This window comes from Lampetra planeri, chromosome 45 (assembly GCF_965212315.1).
Source record: "Lampetra planeri chromosome 45, kcLamPlan1.2.h2, whole genome shotgun sequence".
NCBI lineage: Eukaryota > Metazoa > Chordata > Hyperoartia > Petromyzontiformes > Petromyzontidae > Lampetra > Lampetra planeri.
In genome coordinates this window covers 9,025,503-9,046,451 of record NC_136151.1, presented here as the reverse complement: position 1 = coordinate 9,046,451, position 20,949 = coordinate 9,025,503, and the positions used below count along the sequence as shown (strand labels likewise).

The 20,949-nt window shown below is 47.4% G+C and overlaps 1 protein-coding gene across 1 annotated transcript; it reads right to left on the bottom strand.

Moving 5' to 3' along the window:
• Nucleotides 1-492: 492 nt before the first annotated feature.
• LOC144733110 (E3 ubiquitin-protein ligase TRIM58-like) lies at nucleotides 493-19,849 on the bottom strand. The gene is given in 7 exon segments (XM_078614870.1): nucleotides 493-1,480; nucleotides 1,482-1,681; nucleotides 7,426-7,541; nucleotides 12,731-12,753; nucleotides 13,863-14,096; nucleotides 16,029-16,124; nucleotides 17,998-19,849. Coding segments are annotated over 7 exon segments (1,707 nt in total). The 5' UTR covers nucleotides 18,676-19,849; the 3' UTR covers nucleotides 493-1,120.
• Between the last annotated feature and the right edge of the window lie 1,100 nt (nucleotides 19,850-20,949).

Here is a 20,949-nt window from a genome sequence, read left to right as displayed (position 1 = left end):
GTCACAGCGCGGTAACGTGGTGACGTCACAGCGAGGGACTCCCCCAGTGGCGGGAATCCAGAACGTCAGAATCTGTGTTTGTGGTGCAGGAGGAATCCGATGAGCTGTGAAGCTCTTTGTGTTCACAGATGGTGCAGTGGTGAGGGGCGGGCGTGGGGGGGAGGGGGGGAGGGGTGACGTGGTGACATCACCGCGTTGGGGCAGCGTGCGTGATGACGTCACCGCGTTGGGGGAACGTGCATGGTGACGTCACCGCGTTGGAGGAGCGTGCGTGGTGACGTCACCACGCACATTACACAGCAGCAGCAGACAACTTGAACAGCTCGGACATTGTTGGCGCCTTTTGTGTTTGGCGCCGTCTCTTTATTTGTTTATTAATTTGTAGATTTAATTTGCTTGGCAGTGGCTGTGTGGAGGATTTGGTCGTCGTGTTTAATTAATGAACGGCGTTACGGGATTCAATGAGCACGAATGACTCTGTACACAACTACATTGTTGTTGTTGTGTTCTGTATTTTTATTGTAGAATCCACGATACAAGCGTTACAATGCCTCTGTCGTACGCGGACATTTATACTTTTTAAAATCAATAATATTGTTTTGACGTAAAACTTTTCTTGACTGATGACGGCCGCGTGTGTTGCGATCAAAACGTCATGAATTTTTGGTTTCACATTTTTATTTAATGTTTATTATTAAATGTTACGTATTTTTCTTTTTGTATCTACGTGACTTTACAGAAAGAACATAAAGAATATAATATTATTGTTGTTGTGTCTCTCCCACAACCCATGACACCACCAGTGTATAAACACATCCCAGTTCACCATTGCTAATCACTGCACCCCTACACCACAGCCACACTCCTCTGACAGTGAATACACCCAAGTTGGCTTCACACACACACAGTGTGGTACTTATTTTATCACCCCCCCCCCCTATGAAGATTGTGAGAATTGTTTACGCTCAGCCCCCCGTTGTGATGGAGAGCCACGCAGCCCCGAGCCACCGACAGCCACCAGCCAGTCACGGGCGTGGCGCTGCGCGTGGCGGTGACGAGGGTGGCGAGCGCCGCGCGTCGTGGTGGCGTCTGCCCTCTGCGCTGTTCACGTTCACCTCTCTCAGGACGCGCCACTCAGATCTACAATCCTCACTGAGTCAACAACTTTACCACCCAACACCCACTCCACCAACAGCCCAGGGTGTAGAGGCTGAGTGAAAGTTTTATTAAACGAGTGCAACAGCGCCATGGAGTCGGCGCTGTAAAACGACAGCAGCCCCGCGTCCCAGTCCAGGTGGACCCCGACTCTCCGCGGAGGCTGCGGCACCGACAGTGACGTCACTACCCCGCCATGCAGCACTGAGAAGCTGTCGCCACGTTTCCGTAGACACCAGGAGACGTCGCTCCCTCCCAGGAGGCACTCAGCACCAAACCCTCTCCGTGGGATCGTCCCGTACGCGACTCCAACCCGACACCCCCCTCGCGCTCCCCACGTCCACCTCCCAGTAGTGCTGACCCGACGAGAAGCTCTCAGAGCACAGGGCTTGGTCCCAGTACTCAAAGCGGTGTGGGTGATGGGGGCGACCCTGGGGGACACCTCTCCACGTCGCCGTCCTGAGATCCGAGGAAATCTGGAGGCGGTCGTGGGCTGAGTTTGTGTCCAGAGTCGGTGAGCGTCCATCTGTGGTGAGCATTAGTGTACACATACTAATATTAGTTAGTGTTAGTGTACACACACTAATATTCGTTAGTATGAGTGTACACACACTAATATTCGTTAGTGTTAGTGTACACACACTAATATTCGTTAGTATTAGTGTACACATACTAATATTCGTTAGTATTAGTGTACACACACTAATATTCGTTAGTATTAGTGTACACACACTAATATTCGTTAGTATTAGTGTACACACACTAATATTCGTTAGTATTAGTGTACACACACTAATATTCGTTAGTGTTAGTGTACACACACTAATATTCGTTAGTATTAGTGTACACACACTAATATTCGTTAGTGTTAGTGTACACACACTAATATTCGTTAGTATTAGTGTACACAAACTAATATTCGTTAGTATTAGTGTACACAAACTAATATTCGTTAGTATTAGTGTACACACACTAATATTCGTTAGTATTAGTGTACACACACTAATATTCGTTAGTGTTAGTGTACACACACTAATATTCGTTAGTATTAGTGTACACAAACTAATATTCGTTAGTATTAGTGTACACACACTAATATTCGTTAGTATTAGTGTACACACACTAATATTCGTTAGTGTTAGTGTACACACACTAATATTCGTTAGTATTAGTGTACACACACTAATATTCGTTAGTGTTAGTGTACACACACTAATATTCGTTAGTATTAGTGTACACAAACTAATATTCGTTAGTATTAGTGTACACACACTAAAATTCGTTAGTATTAGTGTACACAAACTAATATTCGTTAGTATTAGTGTACACACACTAATATTCGTTAGTATTAGTGTACACACACTAATATTCGTTAGTGTTAGTGTACACACACTAATATTCGTTAGTATTAGTGTACACACACTAATATTCGTTAGTGTTAGTGTACACACACTAATATTCGTTAGTATTAGTGTACACAAACTAATATTCGTTAGTATTAGTGTACACACACTAATATTCGTTAGTATTAGTGTACACACACTAATATTCGTTAGTATTAGTGTACACACACTAATATTAGTTAGTATTAGTGTACACACACTAATATTCGTTAGTATTAGTGTACGCACACTAAAATTCGTTAGTATTAGTGTACACACACTAATATTAGTTAGTATTAGTGTACACACACTAATATTCGTTAGTATTAGTGTACACACACTAAAATTCGTTAGTATTAGTGTACACAAACTAATATTAGTTAGTATTAGTGTACACATACTAATATTAGTTAGTGTTAGTGTACACACACTAATATTCGTTAGTATTAGTGTACACATACTAATATTAGTTAGTATTAGTGTACACATACTAATATTCGTTAGTATTAGTGTACACAAACTAATATTAGTTAGTATTAGTGTACACAAACTAATATTAGTTAGTGTTAGTGTACACAAACTAATATTAGTTAGTGTTAGTGTACACAAACTAATATTAGTTAGTATTAGTGTACACAAACTAATATTAGTTAGTGTTAGTGTACACAAACTAATATTAGTTAGTGTTAGTGTACACAAACTAATATTAGTTAGTATTAGTGTACACAAACTAATATTAGTTAGTATTAGTGTACACAAACTAATATTAGTTAGTGTTAGTGTACACATACTAATATTAGTTAGTGTTAGTGTACACACACTAATATTAGTTAGTGTTAGTGTACACACACTAATATTAGTTAGTGTTAGTGTACACACACTAATATTAGTTAGTGTTAGTGTACACAAACTAATATTCGTTAGTGTTAGTGTACACAAACTAATATTAGTTAGTGTTAGTGTACACATACTAATATTAGTTAGTATTAGTGTACACACACTAATATTAGTTAGTGTTAGTGTACACACACTAATATTAGTTAGTGTTAGTGTACACACACTAATATTAGTTAGTGTTAGTGTACACACACTAATATTAGTTAGTGTTAGTGTACACACACTAATATTAGTTAGTATTAGTGTACACACACTAATATTAGCTGATATTAGTGTACACACACTAATATTAGTTAGTATTAGTGTACACACACTAATATTAGTTAGTGTTAGTGTACACACACTAATATTAGTTAGTGTTAGTGTACACACACTAATATTAGTTAGTGTTAGTGTACACACACTAATATTAGTTAGTGTTAGTGTACACATACTAATATTAGTTAGTATTAGTGTACACACACTAATATTCGATAGTATTAGTGTACATATACTAATATTCGTTAGTATTAGTGTACACTTACTAATATTCGTTAGTATTAGTGTACACTTACTAATATTCGTTAGTATTAGTGTACACATACTAATATTAGTTAGTATTAGTGTACACACACTAATATTCGTTAGTATTAGAGTACACTTACTAATATTCGTTAATATTAGTGTACACATACTAATATTCGTTAGTATTAGTGTACACACACTAATATTCGTTAGTATTAGAGTACACTTACTAATATTCGTTAATATTAGTGTACACATACTAATATTCGTTAGTATTAGTGTACACATACTAAGATTCGTTAGTATTAGTGTACACACACTAATATTCATTAGTATTAGTGTACACATACTAATGTTCGTTAGTGTTAGTGTACACATACTAAGATTCGTTAGTATTAGTGTACACACACTAATATTCATTAGTATTAGTGTACACATACTAATATTCGTTATTATTAGTGTACACTTACTAATATTCGTTAGTTTTAGTGTACACAAATTAATTTTCGATAGTAATAGTGTACACATACTAATGTTAGTTAGTAATAGTGTACACACACTAATATTCGTTAGTATTAGTGTACACACACTAATATACGTTAGTATTAGTGTACACACACTAATATTCGTTAGTATTAGTGTACACACACTAATATTAGTTAGTATTAGTGTACACTTACTAATATTCGTTATTATTAGTGTACACATACAAATATTCGTTATTATTAGTGTACATATACTTGTATTAGTTAGTATTCGTGTACACATACTAATATTAGTTAGTATTAGTGTACACATACTGATTTTAGTTAGTATTAGTGTACACATACTAATATTCGTTAGGATTAGTGTACACACACTAATATTCGTTAGTATCAGTGTACACATACTAATATTCGTTAGTATCAGTGTACATATACTAGTATTCGTTAGTATTAGTGTACACAAACTAATATTAGTTAGTATTAGTGTACACATACTAATATTCGTTAGTATCAGTGTACACATACTAATATTAGTTAGTATTAGTGTACACTTACTAATATTAGTTAGTATTAGTGTACACATAATAATATTAGTTAGTATTAGTGTACACATAATAATATTCATTAGTATTAGTGTACACTTACTAATATTCGTTAGTATTAGTGTACACACACTAATATTCGTTAGTGTTATTGTACACATACTAATATTAGTTAGTATTAGTGTGCACATACTAATATTCGTTAGTATTAGTGTATATATACTAATATTAGTTAGTATTAGTGTGCACAAACTAATATTAGTTAGTATTAGTGTAGAAATACTAATATTCTTCAGTATCTGTGTACACATACTAACATTTGTTATTAGTGGTGTACACATATTAGCATTCATTCGAATTTGTGTACACATACATTACTAGTACACGTACACAATTACTAACTCTAAACACATTTTTCTAAATGTGGACAGAAACCCTCGTGGACCAGGAGAAATATCCACTCAACCACGGAGAGAACATGCAGACTTCAAACAGACAGCAGGCGTTAGGGTGGGGATTGAGCCGACGACATTCTGTGTACCAGGCGAGGTAGTTAACATCTACATCGCCACCGTGGTGTTAACAACAGTGCTTGTATTGGAGCGTGCACTTCATCATCTTGGTGTGTGACTACACGGAGTCTAGTCACTCCTACTGCTCCTTACAGCTCTGCTGCAGTGTGGGTCTCTGAGCATTCTTTTATAAATTAATTTTATAAAAACTTTTAAATATTTTTATTTTACCAGGTAAGGCCCACTAAGCTATTTAGTTGTTCATTTTTTCTCAATGTCCTGGCCACAAATGACAGCTCAACGAAATGGCTTATCATGCTCTAAATGTGTGATGTTGATTCTAAATGTAGAGGGAAAAACCGGATGACCCATAGAAAAACTCACGCCACCACCACGAGGAGAGAGAGAGAGATGCAGACTCCGAACATACAGCAGGGATTGGTAGGGTTGGAATCGAACCCACGACCTCCTGTATGTCAGGCGAGGTAGTGAACATCTCGTCACCGTGGCGCCCACCTCTCTAAGCTCTGGGCATCATTTTAAGAATTGTGGTCCAGCATCTAGCAATAAATAGCCCATTTAGAGTTGCAATGGATAATTTATGCACGTCTTGAAGTCGTCAAGATGATAATAATTACTGGCTGTGAAGGCTGCCTGGGTGATGAATATTCTAGTGCATTCAGTCTCCACCCCGCCCTTCATTGTATCTCAGTTGTTTAATCCCAGTCCTCTCTGACTCCTACACACTCTGCTCTGTGAGAGTTGTACCCCGACAATAATCGCTCTACCTTCATGGGACCTCCCTTGCCAGTATCAAAGTATAAGATTAGGTTTCACCCTTTCTGGCAATCCAACAGTTGTGTTAAGATGTTAAAACACCAAACTGAAACCTTTTGCAAGGAATCATGTCTGCATTTACTACATTTGTGGTGAACATGCAAACCAAAAAATGCTCTGGTAGTATATGATGCATTGTCTTTGAAACTGATTGGTCCACACCAGAGACAGCTTTCTTTAGAGCCTCGTCTAAAACGGTGTTAGACCAGAGGACAACGCCCAAAAGGCGAACAGCACAAGGGCAATGCCACTATCAGGACATTGAGAGCTCGGGGACAGCAGCTACATCATGGGACCTCCCTTGCCAGTATCAAAATATAAGAATAGTTTTTTTTGTTTGCATGTTCACCACAAGTGTACGTGGTTAATGCACACATGATTCCTTGCAAACGATTTCAGTTTGGTGTTTTAACATCTTAACACAACTGTTTAACTGTCAGAAAGGGTAAAATCTATTCATATAACAGTACCTTGTTTAGAACACCTGCTGGGCACAACGTGTTCGGCTCACATCATCCCTGAGTCCAACTCGGCCGCCAGCACCGTCACCCTCCTCCGCTCTCCACTCCACCCCGCGTAACAGAATGGGTGCCTGCCTGAGAGTGCCCTACGGTCATCGGTGTCGACATTCAACGCAAAGACTCTGCACGGTGATTGATCTCCCTAGACCAGGGGTCTGTAACCTGCGACTCTCCTTAAGGGACCGCTTTGTGATGTTATTTATCAAGGTCACCACCGTCTCTTGTTCACCTCTTGCATTGTGGTGGCTTTTGAAACATAGAATTGTCTTTTTTATATACTGGAATCAAACAAAATTTTCTTATTGTCATTTTGGCTACCGACCCCTGGCTTAGACGGCCACCGTGCTGTTCTCAAGGAACACTTTGCCCGCTGCGTGAAGCACCTCTTGGTACATGGAGGCTCTCTTTGTTATCACCTCGGTGACCGCGTTTATTGCTGAATCCACCTCACGTCTCCCCCTCCCAAGTTGGCAAGTGCCTGTGCACTCTCGCCTGGCTTAAACACACGACACAGGCCCGCCGCCTCGTGGTGCTGATCTTGTGTTTGTAGCGAATGGGGCTGCAGCTGTGAGTGAAGCAGAGAGACTTACACACAGCAGCCAAAAGATTCGTTCTGACGCCTCCCCCTGAGATGACTTTTGCGAGGTTCAGGCTGCTGGAGACAGGGGCTGGGTCATCATGAGTCTCCTGAGAGACGGAGCTCCTTCTGCACTCATAGCACGGGGCACATACAGAGTCTAATGAGGGTCCATGTCTCTCTACACACACAGCTTGAGACACGCAGAGTCTAATGAGGGTCCATGTCTTTCTACACACAGCACGAGACACACAGAGTCTAATGAAGGTTCATGTCTCTCTACAAATGGACAAAACAGGCAGCACTCGACTTGTGAACGCCCGTACTTACAAACCAGCTCCCATGAAATAAAAAAATAACTTTGACTTAAAATGCAAACTCGCAGTTGCAAACTGAACTGCAGAACTATTTTGTTCAATGAAGCGATCCTATGCCAGGTGTAATGAGTCGGCCTCGTGCTGGGAGTGTTTGCGTGTGTACGGACATTGTGTGTGTGAAAGTGTGGGGGTACAGCTGGTGCATCTGTAATGTAGTAACTCGGCGGGAGACGACTTCACGGGTAGCACACTCTTTAGTCCACCAACTTCGGTTCACAGGCGACTAACACCCACTGTAGTATCTCGGGTGACTAACACCCACTTGGTTACTCGGGTGACTAACACCCACTTGGTTACCCGGGTGACTAACACCCACTTAGCTACTCGGGTGACTAACACCCACTTGGTTACTCGGGTGACTAACACCCACTTAGCTACTCGGGTGACTAACACCCACTGAGTTACTCGGGTGACCAACACCCACTTAGCTACTCTGGCGACTAACGCCCACTGAGCTACTCTGGCGACTAACGCCCACTGAGCTACTCGGGTGACAAACACCCACTGAGCTACTCGGGTGACCAACACCCACTTAGCTACTCTGGCGACTAACGCCCACTGAGCTACTCTGGCGACTAACGCCCACTGAGCTACTCGGGACACACCCTGCCGGGGTGTCCGTCTCGACTGTGGGTCCCCCAGTCCCGACCCACGTGGGCGTCGAACCACGGGTCCCACAGTCTCGCCTCCGAGCCACACAGGGCCCCGGTCCCTACAAGGACAGCGGGACTAGGGGTCTCGGGGCACTATGTCTTCAACTCCGTCTTCGATCTTCAACTGGTTAACAACCCCGAGTGCTCTCGCGCGTCCCCCTTTATACCCCACCTGCGGACGTCGCTGAGAGCACCCATCCTATTTGACCAATCACTGGGCGCTGGCTACGATCCTGTTTTCCCACATCTCAGCGTGCCTCACCACCCACGCCGTGCCGCCCCGTCATCCGTCACTCCCGGCGCGCGCGTCCATACCACGCCCACAACGCGTGCCCAACCCCGCACCCCGTGCCGCCCCGTGATCCATCACTGTCACAGTCGGCGCGCGTCAACACCACCACTACATCACCCCCTACCACATAGCTCGCAGCCGACCCGGCTGCTATAAAATATACAACACCCCCTCCCCCCAGTGTGCCCCGTAACACAACAACAAGAACAACAACCAACGTAACAACACAACACAACGCGAACACTGCCATCCGCAACCATCAACCAATGCCACTACACAACAACAGAACAATATATACAATCCGGCGAGTGACAATACCAAATGTGTATGCAGAAAAGAAAAATAATTTTTTTTTATTTTTTTTTCCATTTTTTTTTCTTCTCTTCCGACTCGTGCAGCGTCCCATTCTTTCCGAGCGTCCCTAGAACGGGACATTACCCCGGCAGAGGGGGAACACCGGGCGAGCTCGGTGTTGAAAAATGTCTTCATGAAAGTGTTGTGCCCTAGCCCGAGTCCGCCTTGCCGGTCCGTCGTACGGCACCAGACGCGGTTGACCGTCCGGCGGTGCCGGCAGTTCAGGAAGGCACGGGCCAGGCATCGGGGACCCGCGCGTGCCGCGGGGTTCCGGTTCCCGACGGTCAGCAGCCGTCAGGCCCGAGACACCGGGTTTAGTTGGGATGACTTGTGGGCCTGGTCGTCGTCCCGACGTGGTCCCGTGGCGCGCTGACGCGGGGCCCGGCACCCGGCTGCGACGTGACCCCGAAGGCCGCAGTTGTAGCAGACGACGAGAGACGTCGTAGGTTTCAGTTGCTCCAGCTTGCGGGATGAACGTGTGGGTGAACGACCTCCCGTTCTCCACTCCCCCCGACGCGATACAGCGAAGGCCTGCTCCCGATCCGCAGCTGGCTGAGGCTCGGCGATCGTGGCGGCCAGTGCCGCATTCTCCGCCAATTTGCAGACGACCGTCGGCTTGCGCTTGAGGACCTCGTACGCGTGAATACTCGTGGCGATCGCCAGGGAGCAGATATCCATTTCGTCTGCCACATTGATGGGGACTCCCAACTCGTGGGCCAACGCCAGCAGCTGCTCCGTCACCATGGCGTCCTTCCCCTCCTTGTCCATGCGGGGAAAAGCTGCGTCCGCCAAGGCGAGCAGCGCCGTGCGATAGGCGAGCGTTGTTTCCCCAACCACCTTCCGCCGATCGTAGAATTGGTGGCGGCAGGTCGAGGGCGGGCCGAACACCCTAGCCATCAGGTGTAGCGCGGCCTGGAGCGTTGAGCGAGACGACCTTGGGGCCGATGTGAAGGCTGCAAGCGCGTCGTCGTCGAGCATCGCTGGCAGAGCACGCAGGGCCGTGGTGTCGGACCACCCCGACATTTCTTGATGTGCGAGGAACCTTCGGTGGAAGGCTCCCCAGTCGCCTTCGTCTGCCTTGAACGCCGACAGCGCGGGCAATCGTTGCTGGAGGACTCGGTCGTCGTCGTCGGAACGATTTTCCCCCGCGCCACTGTGGTTGTACAAAATGTCGGCTCTGTCTGCAGTCACACCCTGGAGAGCTCCGGCGCGCGCCGATGACGCGGGCCGCGCTGAGTGGAGATCTCCGGCCACGTGGTGTCCCCGCTTCCCGCCAAACAATGGCGGTCCCTCAAAAACGGCGCCAACCTCAAAACTTTTGGCGCGAAGCGCCTTCTGGCGGGAACCCTCCAGCCGCGCCGCCTCCTCCAACCCCGCAGCCGTCCCTCCGCCCGCTGGAATGGAGATCTCCGCCAAAACTGCAGCGGCGGCGAGCAGCAACTCCGCCAGGCGGGAGTGCGCGTCCTGTAGGCTGGTGTCGGAGGCGAGCTGAGCGTCGGCCATCGCCGCGAAGTGCTGCATCGGCGGCAACTCCTCGTCCTCTCCTCCCGAGGTTGGTGTCTCCGGTACGCCGTCGTCTTCCAGATCTCGCTCGTGGGTACGGGTAGTCTTCCTAGTATCCATTCTTCTTGAAGACAGGTTTACTTCTGACGCCAGTTGTAATGTAGTAACTCGGCGGGAGACGACTTCACGGGTAGCACACTCTTTATTCCACCAACTTCGGTTCACAGGCGACTAACACCCACTGTAGTATCTTGGGTGACTAACACCCACTTGGTTACTCGGGTGACTAACACCCACTTAGCTACTCGGGTGACTAACACCCACTGAGTTACTCGGGTGACCAACACCCACTTAGCTACTCTGGCGACTAACGCCCACTGAGCTACTCTGGCGACTAACGCCCACTGAGCTACTCGGGTGACAAACACCCACTGAGCTATTCGGGTGACCAACACCCACTTAGCTACTCTGGCGACTAACGCCCACTGAGCTACTCGGGTGACAAACACCCACTGATCTACTCGGGTGACCAACACCCACTTAGCTACTCTGGCGACTAACGCCCACTGAGCTACTCTGGCGACTAACGCCCACTGAGCTACTCGGGACACACCCTGCCGGGGTGTCCGTCTCGACTGTGGGTCCCCCAGTCCCGACCCACGTGGGCGTCGAACCACGGGTCCCACAGTCTCGCCTCCGAGCCACACAGGGCCCCGGTCCCTACAAGGACAGCGGGACTAGGGGTCTCGGGGCACTATGTCTTCAACTCCGTCTTCGATCTTCAACTGGTTAACAACCCCGAGTGCTCTCGCGCGTCCCCCTTTATACCCCACCTGCGGACGTCGCTGAGAGCACCCATCCTATTTGACCAATCACTGGGCGCTGGCTACGATCCTGTTTTCCCACATCTCAGCGTGCCTCACCACCCACGCCGCGCCGCCCCGTCATCCGTCACTCCCGGCGCGCGCGTCCATACCACGCCCACAACGCGTGCCCAACCCCGCACCCCGTGCCGCCCCGTGATCCATCACTGTCACAGTCGGCGCGCGTCAACACCACCACTACACATCTACCAGTCATCTCTGTCAGCCAACCCATGGCACCTGGGTCTGTCCCGAGACCTCCTGTAAGCGAGCCCTTCGACAATTCACGTGGCCTCAAAGTGCACTTGGCCTGGCACAGGCGCCGTGGTAACGTCACCGTCACTTAGTGGTGAATGGCGGGTATTAGTATTGGTGTGGGGAGCGGTAGCGTAGCGGTGAGTGTGCTGCGCTACGAAAATGGCGACCGATTCGATTCTTGCTCACGGCCAACACCAGGAGCTGGTGTGGTGCGTAAACATCGCCACCGGGGAGACAAAAGCAGCGGGCCGTGACGCTGGCCACCCACCCCCTCGTGTGCCACAGTAGCGGCCAGCTAAGGCGCTGATCGCTGAGAGAATTTGCCCTAAACAGCCTCACTTGATACAGTAGCTGTGACGGTCCCACCTGATGACGGAGACTTGTGTTGCCTCCGAAACGTCGTGATTTATTATTTTATTTTCATTATTACTTTTATTAATTTTAATTTTATTTTTTACCTTCGTGACTTTACCGAAAAAAACCTAAGAGTACCTAAACAGCCTAAGGCTATACGGGGGATTGTTGTCGTTGGGGTGTCTTTGTCTTTGTGTGTGCATGCGTGCCCGTTTGTTGTTGTGACTCATTGCCCCCCTTCAGACTACAAGCTAGCATAAATGTAAGTGAAAATGAAGTTAGTTTTTTATTTATGTTAATTTATTTCATGTTTAATTTACTATACAGTACATTTTTCAGTATTAGATGCAAATGTATAACATTCCTTCTTAATTATGAGTTTAACAATGCTTCCCTCTTTGTTGAACCGTAACACATTTTATAACGGTGTCGACATTTAAATACGGTGCATTATTGTTTTCGACTTACGAACCGTTCGACTTACGAACGAGTCTCAGGAACAAATTACGTGTGTAACCCGAAGACTGCCCGTACGGGATACAATTGACCATATGGGATATAACTGCATACAATTGGGTTAATTAGGAATCACATCACGACTGTTTGCTGATTTGTCCACCAGGTGGCAGACAGAGCTCGAGTTTGAGTCTGGGTTGGTACTGACCTGAGACTCTCATGCAGGGGATCCTGGAAAACACAAACCCGCATTTCACATTAACATTGACATCCTACACAGATGCCCCACCTCCACGCAGTCACCTGCTGTTTACAGCGGAGTGCGACATCAGGGAATTAACAAATACCTGCTCACTGATAATGGTGAAAAACAGGGTTCGTTTAACTGGACACGGACTGACGTCTAAATATGACAAAACCACTTTAAACAGGTCTTGTCCAGCACCTACACGAATGGTTTAATAATGCGCAACAACTCATGTATTGAACTCTCAATAAACTTAACTTTTTAACATTTTATCAGGTAAGGGCCACTGAACTATGTCGCTCTTTTTCATACGCAACTTGGCGATCACAAATGACAGCTCAACGAAGTGGCTTATCAAGTGGGAATTTATAGTGGCTGCCTAATACTCTGAAAGTGTGATGTTCATTATAAATGTGGAAGAAAAATCAGAGGAGCCGGAGAAAAATCTATGGGACCATGGGGAGAAAGAGAGTGAAAAAAATGCAAAGTCTAAATTTGCAGCAGGTATCGTCAGGGTCGGGGTCAAACACACGACCTTCTGCATAGCAGGCGAGGTAAATGGCGATGTACTGGACAAGTCCAGGTCTGAATGTCACACGGAAGCAAACGCGCGTCTATTTCTGGACACCGCCGCTTGCGCCCAGGTCGAAAAACACTGAAATAACATTTCCAACATTGTCAACGTCTCACAGAGCGGTGCGCCTCTGCTGGTTGTAGATAAACCCTCTGATGAACCAAGGCTGTGAGTATAAAATATAAACATAGTTTTTATACCTTACCAGGTAAGGCCCATTGAGCTATATAGCTTTGCTTCAGAAGTAACCTTGCCACAAATAATAACTCAAGAAAGTGGCTCATCACGTGTAAATTTATAGCAGCAAAATACTCTAAACGCGTGATGTTGATTCTAAATGTGGAGGGAAAAACCGGAGAACCGGGAAAAAATCCACGCATGCACGATGAGAGAGAGAGATGCAAACTCCGAATATACAGCAGACGTCAGGGTTGTTATCGAACCCACGACCTCCTTCATACCAGGCGAGGTAGTTAACATCTCCTAACCACCACGGCGAGTGAATGGAGGTGGTGCCACCTGCAGGAAGGAGAGCGGGTCCTGCACGGCGAGGGCGGCGAGCAGCTGGTTGATCTCCTGCTCGAGGCCACGTGCTCTGCTCTCGTAGCGAGCGATGTCCGCCTGGATGCGGGACAGCGCGGAGCGGCCCTCCTCGTCCGCGCGCTCCAGCGCCTCCCTCTCCTCCTCCTTCAGCTGCTCCCACCGGCGCTCAAACTCTCGGCTGATCCGCGCCTTGGTCCCACGAAGAGACTCCTACGCAGATATATGATGACACGCTGTTGAAACGCAACACGACACATTGCGATGTGACTTCATGAAGGACTTCGATACGGCCACGTACAAAGAGGCGGGTGACTTAATTTTTGAGAAGGTCGAGTAATGAAATGCATGAAAGGAGGAGATTTAGTAAGCGTATTCATGGACACTCTCATGCCAAAGTCTAAGTACCCGTATTGTTTGCGTGTTTGTCTATACCTGCACGTGTCTGTGCATCTCTCTGTACCTGCACGTGTCTGTGTGTTTCTCTCTGTACCTGCACGTGTCTGTGTGTCTCTCTGTACCTGCACGTGTTTGTGTGTCTCTCTGTATCTGCACGTGTCTGTGTGTCTCTCTGTACCTGCACGTGTCTGTGTGTCTCTCTGTACCTGCACGTGTCTGTGTGTCTGTCTGTACCTGTACGTGTCTGTGTGTCTCTCTGTGCCTGCACGTGTCTGTGTGTCTCTCTGTACCTGCACGTGTCTGTGTGTCTCTCTATACCTGCACGTGTATGTGTGTCTGTCTGTACCTGCACGTGTCTGTGTGTCTCTCTGTACCTGCACGTGTCTGTGTGTCTGTCTGTACCTGCACGTGTCTGTGTGTCTGTCTGTACCTGCACGTGTCTGTGTGTCTCTCTGTGCCTGCACGTGTCTGTGTGTCTCTCTGTACCTGCACGTGTCTGTGTGTCTCTCTATACCTGCACGTGTCTGTGTGTCTCTCTGTACCTGCACGTGTCTGTGTGTCTGTCTGTACCTGCACGTGTATGTGTGTCTGTCTGTACCTGCACGTGTCTGTGTGTCTGTCTGTACCTGCACGTGTCTGTGTGTCTCTCTGTGCCTGCATGTGTCTGTGTGTCTCTCTCTACCTGCACGTGTCTGTGTGTCTCTCTCTACCTGCACGTGTCTGTGTGTCTCTCTGTACCTGCACGTGTCTGTGTGTCTCTCTGTACCTGCACGTGTCTGTGTGTCTCTCTGTATCTGCACGTGTCTCTGTGTCTCTCTGTACCTGCACGTGTCTGTGTGTCTCTCTGTACCTGCACGTGTCTGTGTGTCTCTCTGTGCCTGCACGTGTCTGTGTGTCTCTCTCTACCTGCACGTGTCTCTGTGTCTCTCTCTACCTGCACGTGTCTGTGTGTCTCTCTGTACCTGCACGTGTCTGTGTGTCTCTCTGTACCTGCACGTGTCTCTGTGTCTCTCTCTACCTGCACGTGTCTGTGTGTCTCTCTGTACCTGCACGTGTCTGTGTGTCTCTCTGTACCTGCACGTGTCTGTGTGTCTCTCTGTACCTGCACGTGTCTGTGTGTCTCTCTGTACCTGCACGTGTCTGTGTGTCTGTCTGTACCTGCACGTGTCTGTGTGTCTCTCTCTACCTGCACGTGTCTGTGTGTCTCTCTGTACCTGCACGTGTCTGTGTGTCTCTCTGTGCCTGCACGTGTCTGTGTGTCTCTCTGTACCTGCACGTGTCTGTGTGTCTCTCTGTACCTGCACGTGTCTGTGTGTCTGTCTGTACCTGCACGTGTCTGTGTGTCTCTCTCTACCTGCACGTGTCTGTGTGTCTCTCTGTACCTGCACGTGTCTGTGTGTCTCTCTGTACCTGCACGTGTCTGTGTGTCTCTCTGTACCTGCACGTGTCTGTGTGTCTCTCTGTACCTGCACGTGTCTGTGTGTCTCTCTGTACCTGCACGTGTCTGTGTGTCTCTCTGTACCTGCACGTGTCTGTGTGTCTCTCTGTGCCTGCACGTGTCTGTGTGTCTCTCTCTACCTGCACGTGTCTGTGTGTCTCTCTCTACCTGCACGTGTCTGTGTGTCTCTCTGTACCTGCACGTGTCTGTGTGCCTCTCTGTACCTGCACGTGTCTGTGTGTCTGTCTGTACCTGCACGTGTCTGTGTGTCTCTCTCTACCTGCACGTGTCTGTGTGTCTCTCTGTACCTGCACGCGCTTGTATTCACCCTTGAGCTGCTGTGTCCGTGATTCTGCGGTAGTCTTCTTCTCCTCTCTCCCCGTCTTCTCGAGTCTGAGCGCCTCCTATACACGGGGTAGACAAATACGCGATGTTTGGTACTCCCATCATTATCACCATCAACTGGCCCCTGTCTTTAACCCGGAGCCTTGCAGGCCAGTTTTCTGGATCGCCCAGCGATAATCATCGCCCTTTGAATCTTCCAACCTCCCACATTGTGCTGTGGTCTTCAGGAGGCAGCACAACATCCGTGTCTGAGGTAGGTGGCTGGATCACAGCGCGGTGTATTGAGGAGTCCCACTCCCACGCTCGTGTTTTCTCCAGTTTTTCTCAACAATGGAATCTTGCGAAACCGATAAACATAACCCTCCGAGATATCTACAGAACACACTTTGCATGACGGTGAAGTAAATACCAAAACTTAAATCCGAAATCTTACAGGAAACCAAGCTGAGTGCCAGAGCTGTGTTAGGGTGCAGACAGCTCTGGTGCTGATGGGGCTGCTGCTCGCGTGTGTTGGGACAAGTTGGACAGGACTCAGGGGATGGGAGAGCCATGTGACCAGGTTCGGAGCATGCTAACCACTACACCACCGCTCCCCAAAGCAGGAACAACCGCACACTCATGTCACAGTTTAAACATTTCTAGAAATGCAGTGTGTGTGGTAATAGTAATTTAAGGAATATTGCTACAAGTACATATATGCAGATTAAATTTAACAAGTCGGCTTTGGCGACCAATACTATTCATAAAATCTTTTTTGGGTTAGGTCGTGTAAATCCAAATGTGTCGTTAAACCCGCCACAACCCGACTCAGTCAATTAGTAAGGTTCGTCATGTTAACAAAACGTGCCAATTAGTTACTAGTTCAGCACCACCGGTGTGTTGGAAAGTAAACTCACAACATTTACAATTAGAGTACCATGACGGTTTGCTTCACTACTAATTACAACCAGCATCATCAGGCGACAGCCAGAATTGAATATGCAGAATAACATTGTCAGTAGCAGGAAACACAATAATGTCAATATTAACACTATCATATTAACATTCTAACGATAAGAGGAATATTACCAGCAGCAACAACGACAACAGAAACAACAAACACATCCATAGTCATGATGATGATGATTGACTTGAATATCCTTTATTGTGATGTTTGACTTAAGCTGTCCCCATTTTATTGCCCCTGGCAGGGCCTGATACTGGCAGGATTAAGCGCTGTGAACGTGAATCTCTGACCACGTCAAGTCCCACCCAGTCTGCTGCCTGTGTGGCCTTAGACCCGCACTCTGTTGCCCCATTTCACCTGCCAATAAAAGCGTCGCAGGCTAAACGCTCTGGTAGTTGGCCAAGCGTCATCGTGACAGCGCTCAACCACAATCCACTGCTCTGTCACGGAATGCAAACACACGGCGTCTATGTTAGAGGCAGGGTGGCATTTTAGACACAAAACATTGCTACAGAATCAAATCTAAATCTGCCCTATGGACAATCAACCTATGCCTGACGGCCTGTCTCTCCCACTGGAATGGCCTTATATTTGCCTATTCTAAGTCCAAGGTCAGTGCACTTTTGAACCGTCTCACGTTTGAAGTATCTTGTGTTAGTCCAAATTTCTTTTTACCCATCATTGCTACTCACAAGTACGAATCTTATAATGCCAAGTGTATTTTGCAACTTTGCCAGCCATGTCACAAAGTGCTTGGTCTTCTAACGAAACCATGGAACATACTGCTTTGCTGTCCATTCAAATCAACATTGCCCTCTTCCGTGTGATTTGATTGACCGTCACAATGTTGACACACTAGGAGGTACCTAATAATACGCAGATCTAAATGATAAAATACACACTCTCTATCTGAACAATACACACACACACAGGATGATGCAGTCACACGGCGGGATATTTAGTTACAGCAGCGATTTATATCTCACCTGCTTCGTCTGTTGTGCATTTTTTATTGTCATAACCTCATGCCCTCGATGTTCCCCAACGATGGTGCACACTGTGCAGACCGGGCTGTTATCCTGTTCACAGTAAAGAACGAGCTCCTGTCTGTGCTCCTGGCACTGTCGCTCCTCCAGGTTCACGATGGGAGCCACCAGGAGGTGTTCTCTCAACCTGGGATTCTCCAAGTGAGGCTTCAAGTGTGTCGCACAGTAGGATGTCTCGCATCTCACGCAAGTCTTCACTGAAGGGGTTTGGCAGTGGTCACAGACGACGGCCGCGGCCATCCCGTCTCCAACTCTGAGCTGCTCCGCCAGGTTGCCGAGGGCCACGTTCCTCCTCAGCTGGGGTCGCACAGGGAAGGTCGCTCGGCATTGCGGGCAGCTGAAGCTGCTCGCCGTCTCCCAGGCGGCCTCCAGGCACCGCAGGCAGAACGAGTGTCCGCAGCTCAGCGTGGAGGGGCAGACGAACGTGCCCAGGCAGATGGAGCAGCGCAGCTCACTGTCCACACTCTCACTGGGAGTCGCGCTCGCCATGACCCATGGGCTTCGCTGGGATCGCTCGCTGTGTGGCTCAGAGAGACGCTGGACCAGGACCTCTCTCTTATAGCGACGGTGAAGAAGGAAGTAAAATACTTGAAATGCTTTCATTGTCGTCACTGACATCACGAGACACCGCCTGGAATGTGAACCCACGCCCCGGGGTGCACAAACAGCAGCCTCAAGGTGAACACGGCTACTGTACACACCTTGACATTTTAAGAAATGAGTGCTGTTGTTAATATAAATCGGTGAGGCTCAGCTGTGGTGGCTCATTCATGCGATGAGAGATGAACTCATCCTTCTACAGCAAGTTGGTGGCAAGATGTTATCTCCCTCTCCCGGTGTACAGGAGGTGGTGGGATTTGATCCCGACCCTGACGCCTGCTTTATATTTGAAGTTTGCGTCTCTCTCTCTGTCTTCGTGGTCGCGTGAATTTTTCTCCGGGCCCTCCCGTTTTCCCTCCACATTTACAATCAACATCACGCGTTTAGAGTAGTTGGCTGCAATACATTTCCACGTGATAAGCCATCATCTGTGGCCAGGTCGTTTCTGAAAAATAGCTACACAGCTCAGTGAGCCTTACCTGCAAAAATTAAAATAAATAGTTGGCATAGTTGTAGATATCTCATGATGTCTTGTAACTCCATCTCCGTGTAATTACCCCAACGTGACAAGTTGCTTGAATGTCATCGTGGCATCAGAAAAATAAGTAATATTTAAAAAAACTTTTTTTAAACACGCTTTTATGAAATGTACTAGTAATCGTTGGCAGAACTCCACGACTCCAGGAAGTGACCCCGAAGCTTGACATAGCGTAAGGACCGTGGCCAATTACAGCCAATGTCAGTTGACTGTGGACAATTAGACCCAAACCGAAACATAACATATGAAAAATAATGTTTAAAAATATAGATTTTTTATTTTTTATGATAGAACGTAGCATTGTCATCAGTGTGACATAAGTATACCAAGTTTGCAGTCGATACCACATTGGGAAGTGGGTTAAAATTGAGTCACAAGATTTGAGGATACAACAACGACAACAGAGTGAGTTAAAAGAAAGCGCGTAATGATAAAAAAAATTGCGTGTAGCCTCCCGTGACAGATCCTGGAATCTTGAGCCTTTTGCTAGCAGTGTGAATCTATCACCAACTCTACCTGCCTCCATCACCCACTGCTGGCGATGTCACCGTCTCTCACTCTCACCTTGTCCGAGACTGCAGATCCCCGTGCCGGCCATTCACAGCCGCACCCACCGCTTGCTTCACCTGCGTTGTTTCACATTCACACGCACGGCTACTCAACACGCATGCACACGCAGCAACACAGATGCCCATCGGCGTTCACCATGATTGCAATATTTTTTTTACCAATACAACTAAACTATTTTTTATTTTACCAGGTGTAATGCCCCACTGAGCTCTTAGCTTATTTTTCAGAAGCGACCTGCCCATCACAAATGACAGCTCAACAAAGTGGCTCATCATGTTGTAAAGCATAGCAGCCAAATAATCTAAATGCTGCACTCTAAACGCTGCGTGAACCCGGAGACGCTCTCTTGGGCTCTGCGGGTTGTTCACAGCAGATAACGAATGCCTTGGACTCTACACCCCAGTCGGACTCGTGGGAAAACCCGACCTGGATTCTACTGAACACACGGCCTGGACTCTCCACTTAACCTACTAACGGATAAAAACGCGGCACTGCGTTTGAAAGCTTCCTTCTACAAGGTCACCAATGCGAGCAAAGGGGGTTCCCACGATGTCCACGGCTCATTATTCGATGCAGCAGCAGCAGCGACGGCTCAGTGGCCAGTGAGGCGCAGTGGCCCCAGGCCAGGCAGGCAGCGCGATCCGCCGCGGATTCTGAAGCCAACAAATTCTCGCAGCGTCCTGGGAGAGCCGGTTCGGTGACAGCTCAGCACCCCTCGGGTGCCGCGCAGCCCACACCCGGCTACGCATTCGGTTACACTCACTAACTCACTCACACACACTTACACACTCACTCACTTACACACTCACTCACTTACACACTCACTCACACACTTACTTGCACACTCACACACTTACACACACACTAACTAACACACTTACACACTCACTCACAACCTCACACTCACTCACACACTCACTCACACACTCACTTACACACTCACACACTCACTCACACACTCACTTACACACTCACTCACACACTCACTTACACACACTCACATACACACACTCACAACCTCACACTCACACACACACTCACGCACACACTCACACACTCACTCTTACACTTTCTCACTCACGCACAACCTCACACTCACTCACAACCTCACACTCAAATTTCGATGTAAAGCTTTCGTGACTGCAGGGATTCATCTTCTTGGTTCTTTTGGAAAAGTCACGTAG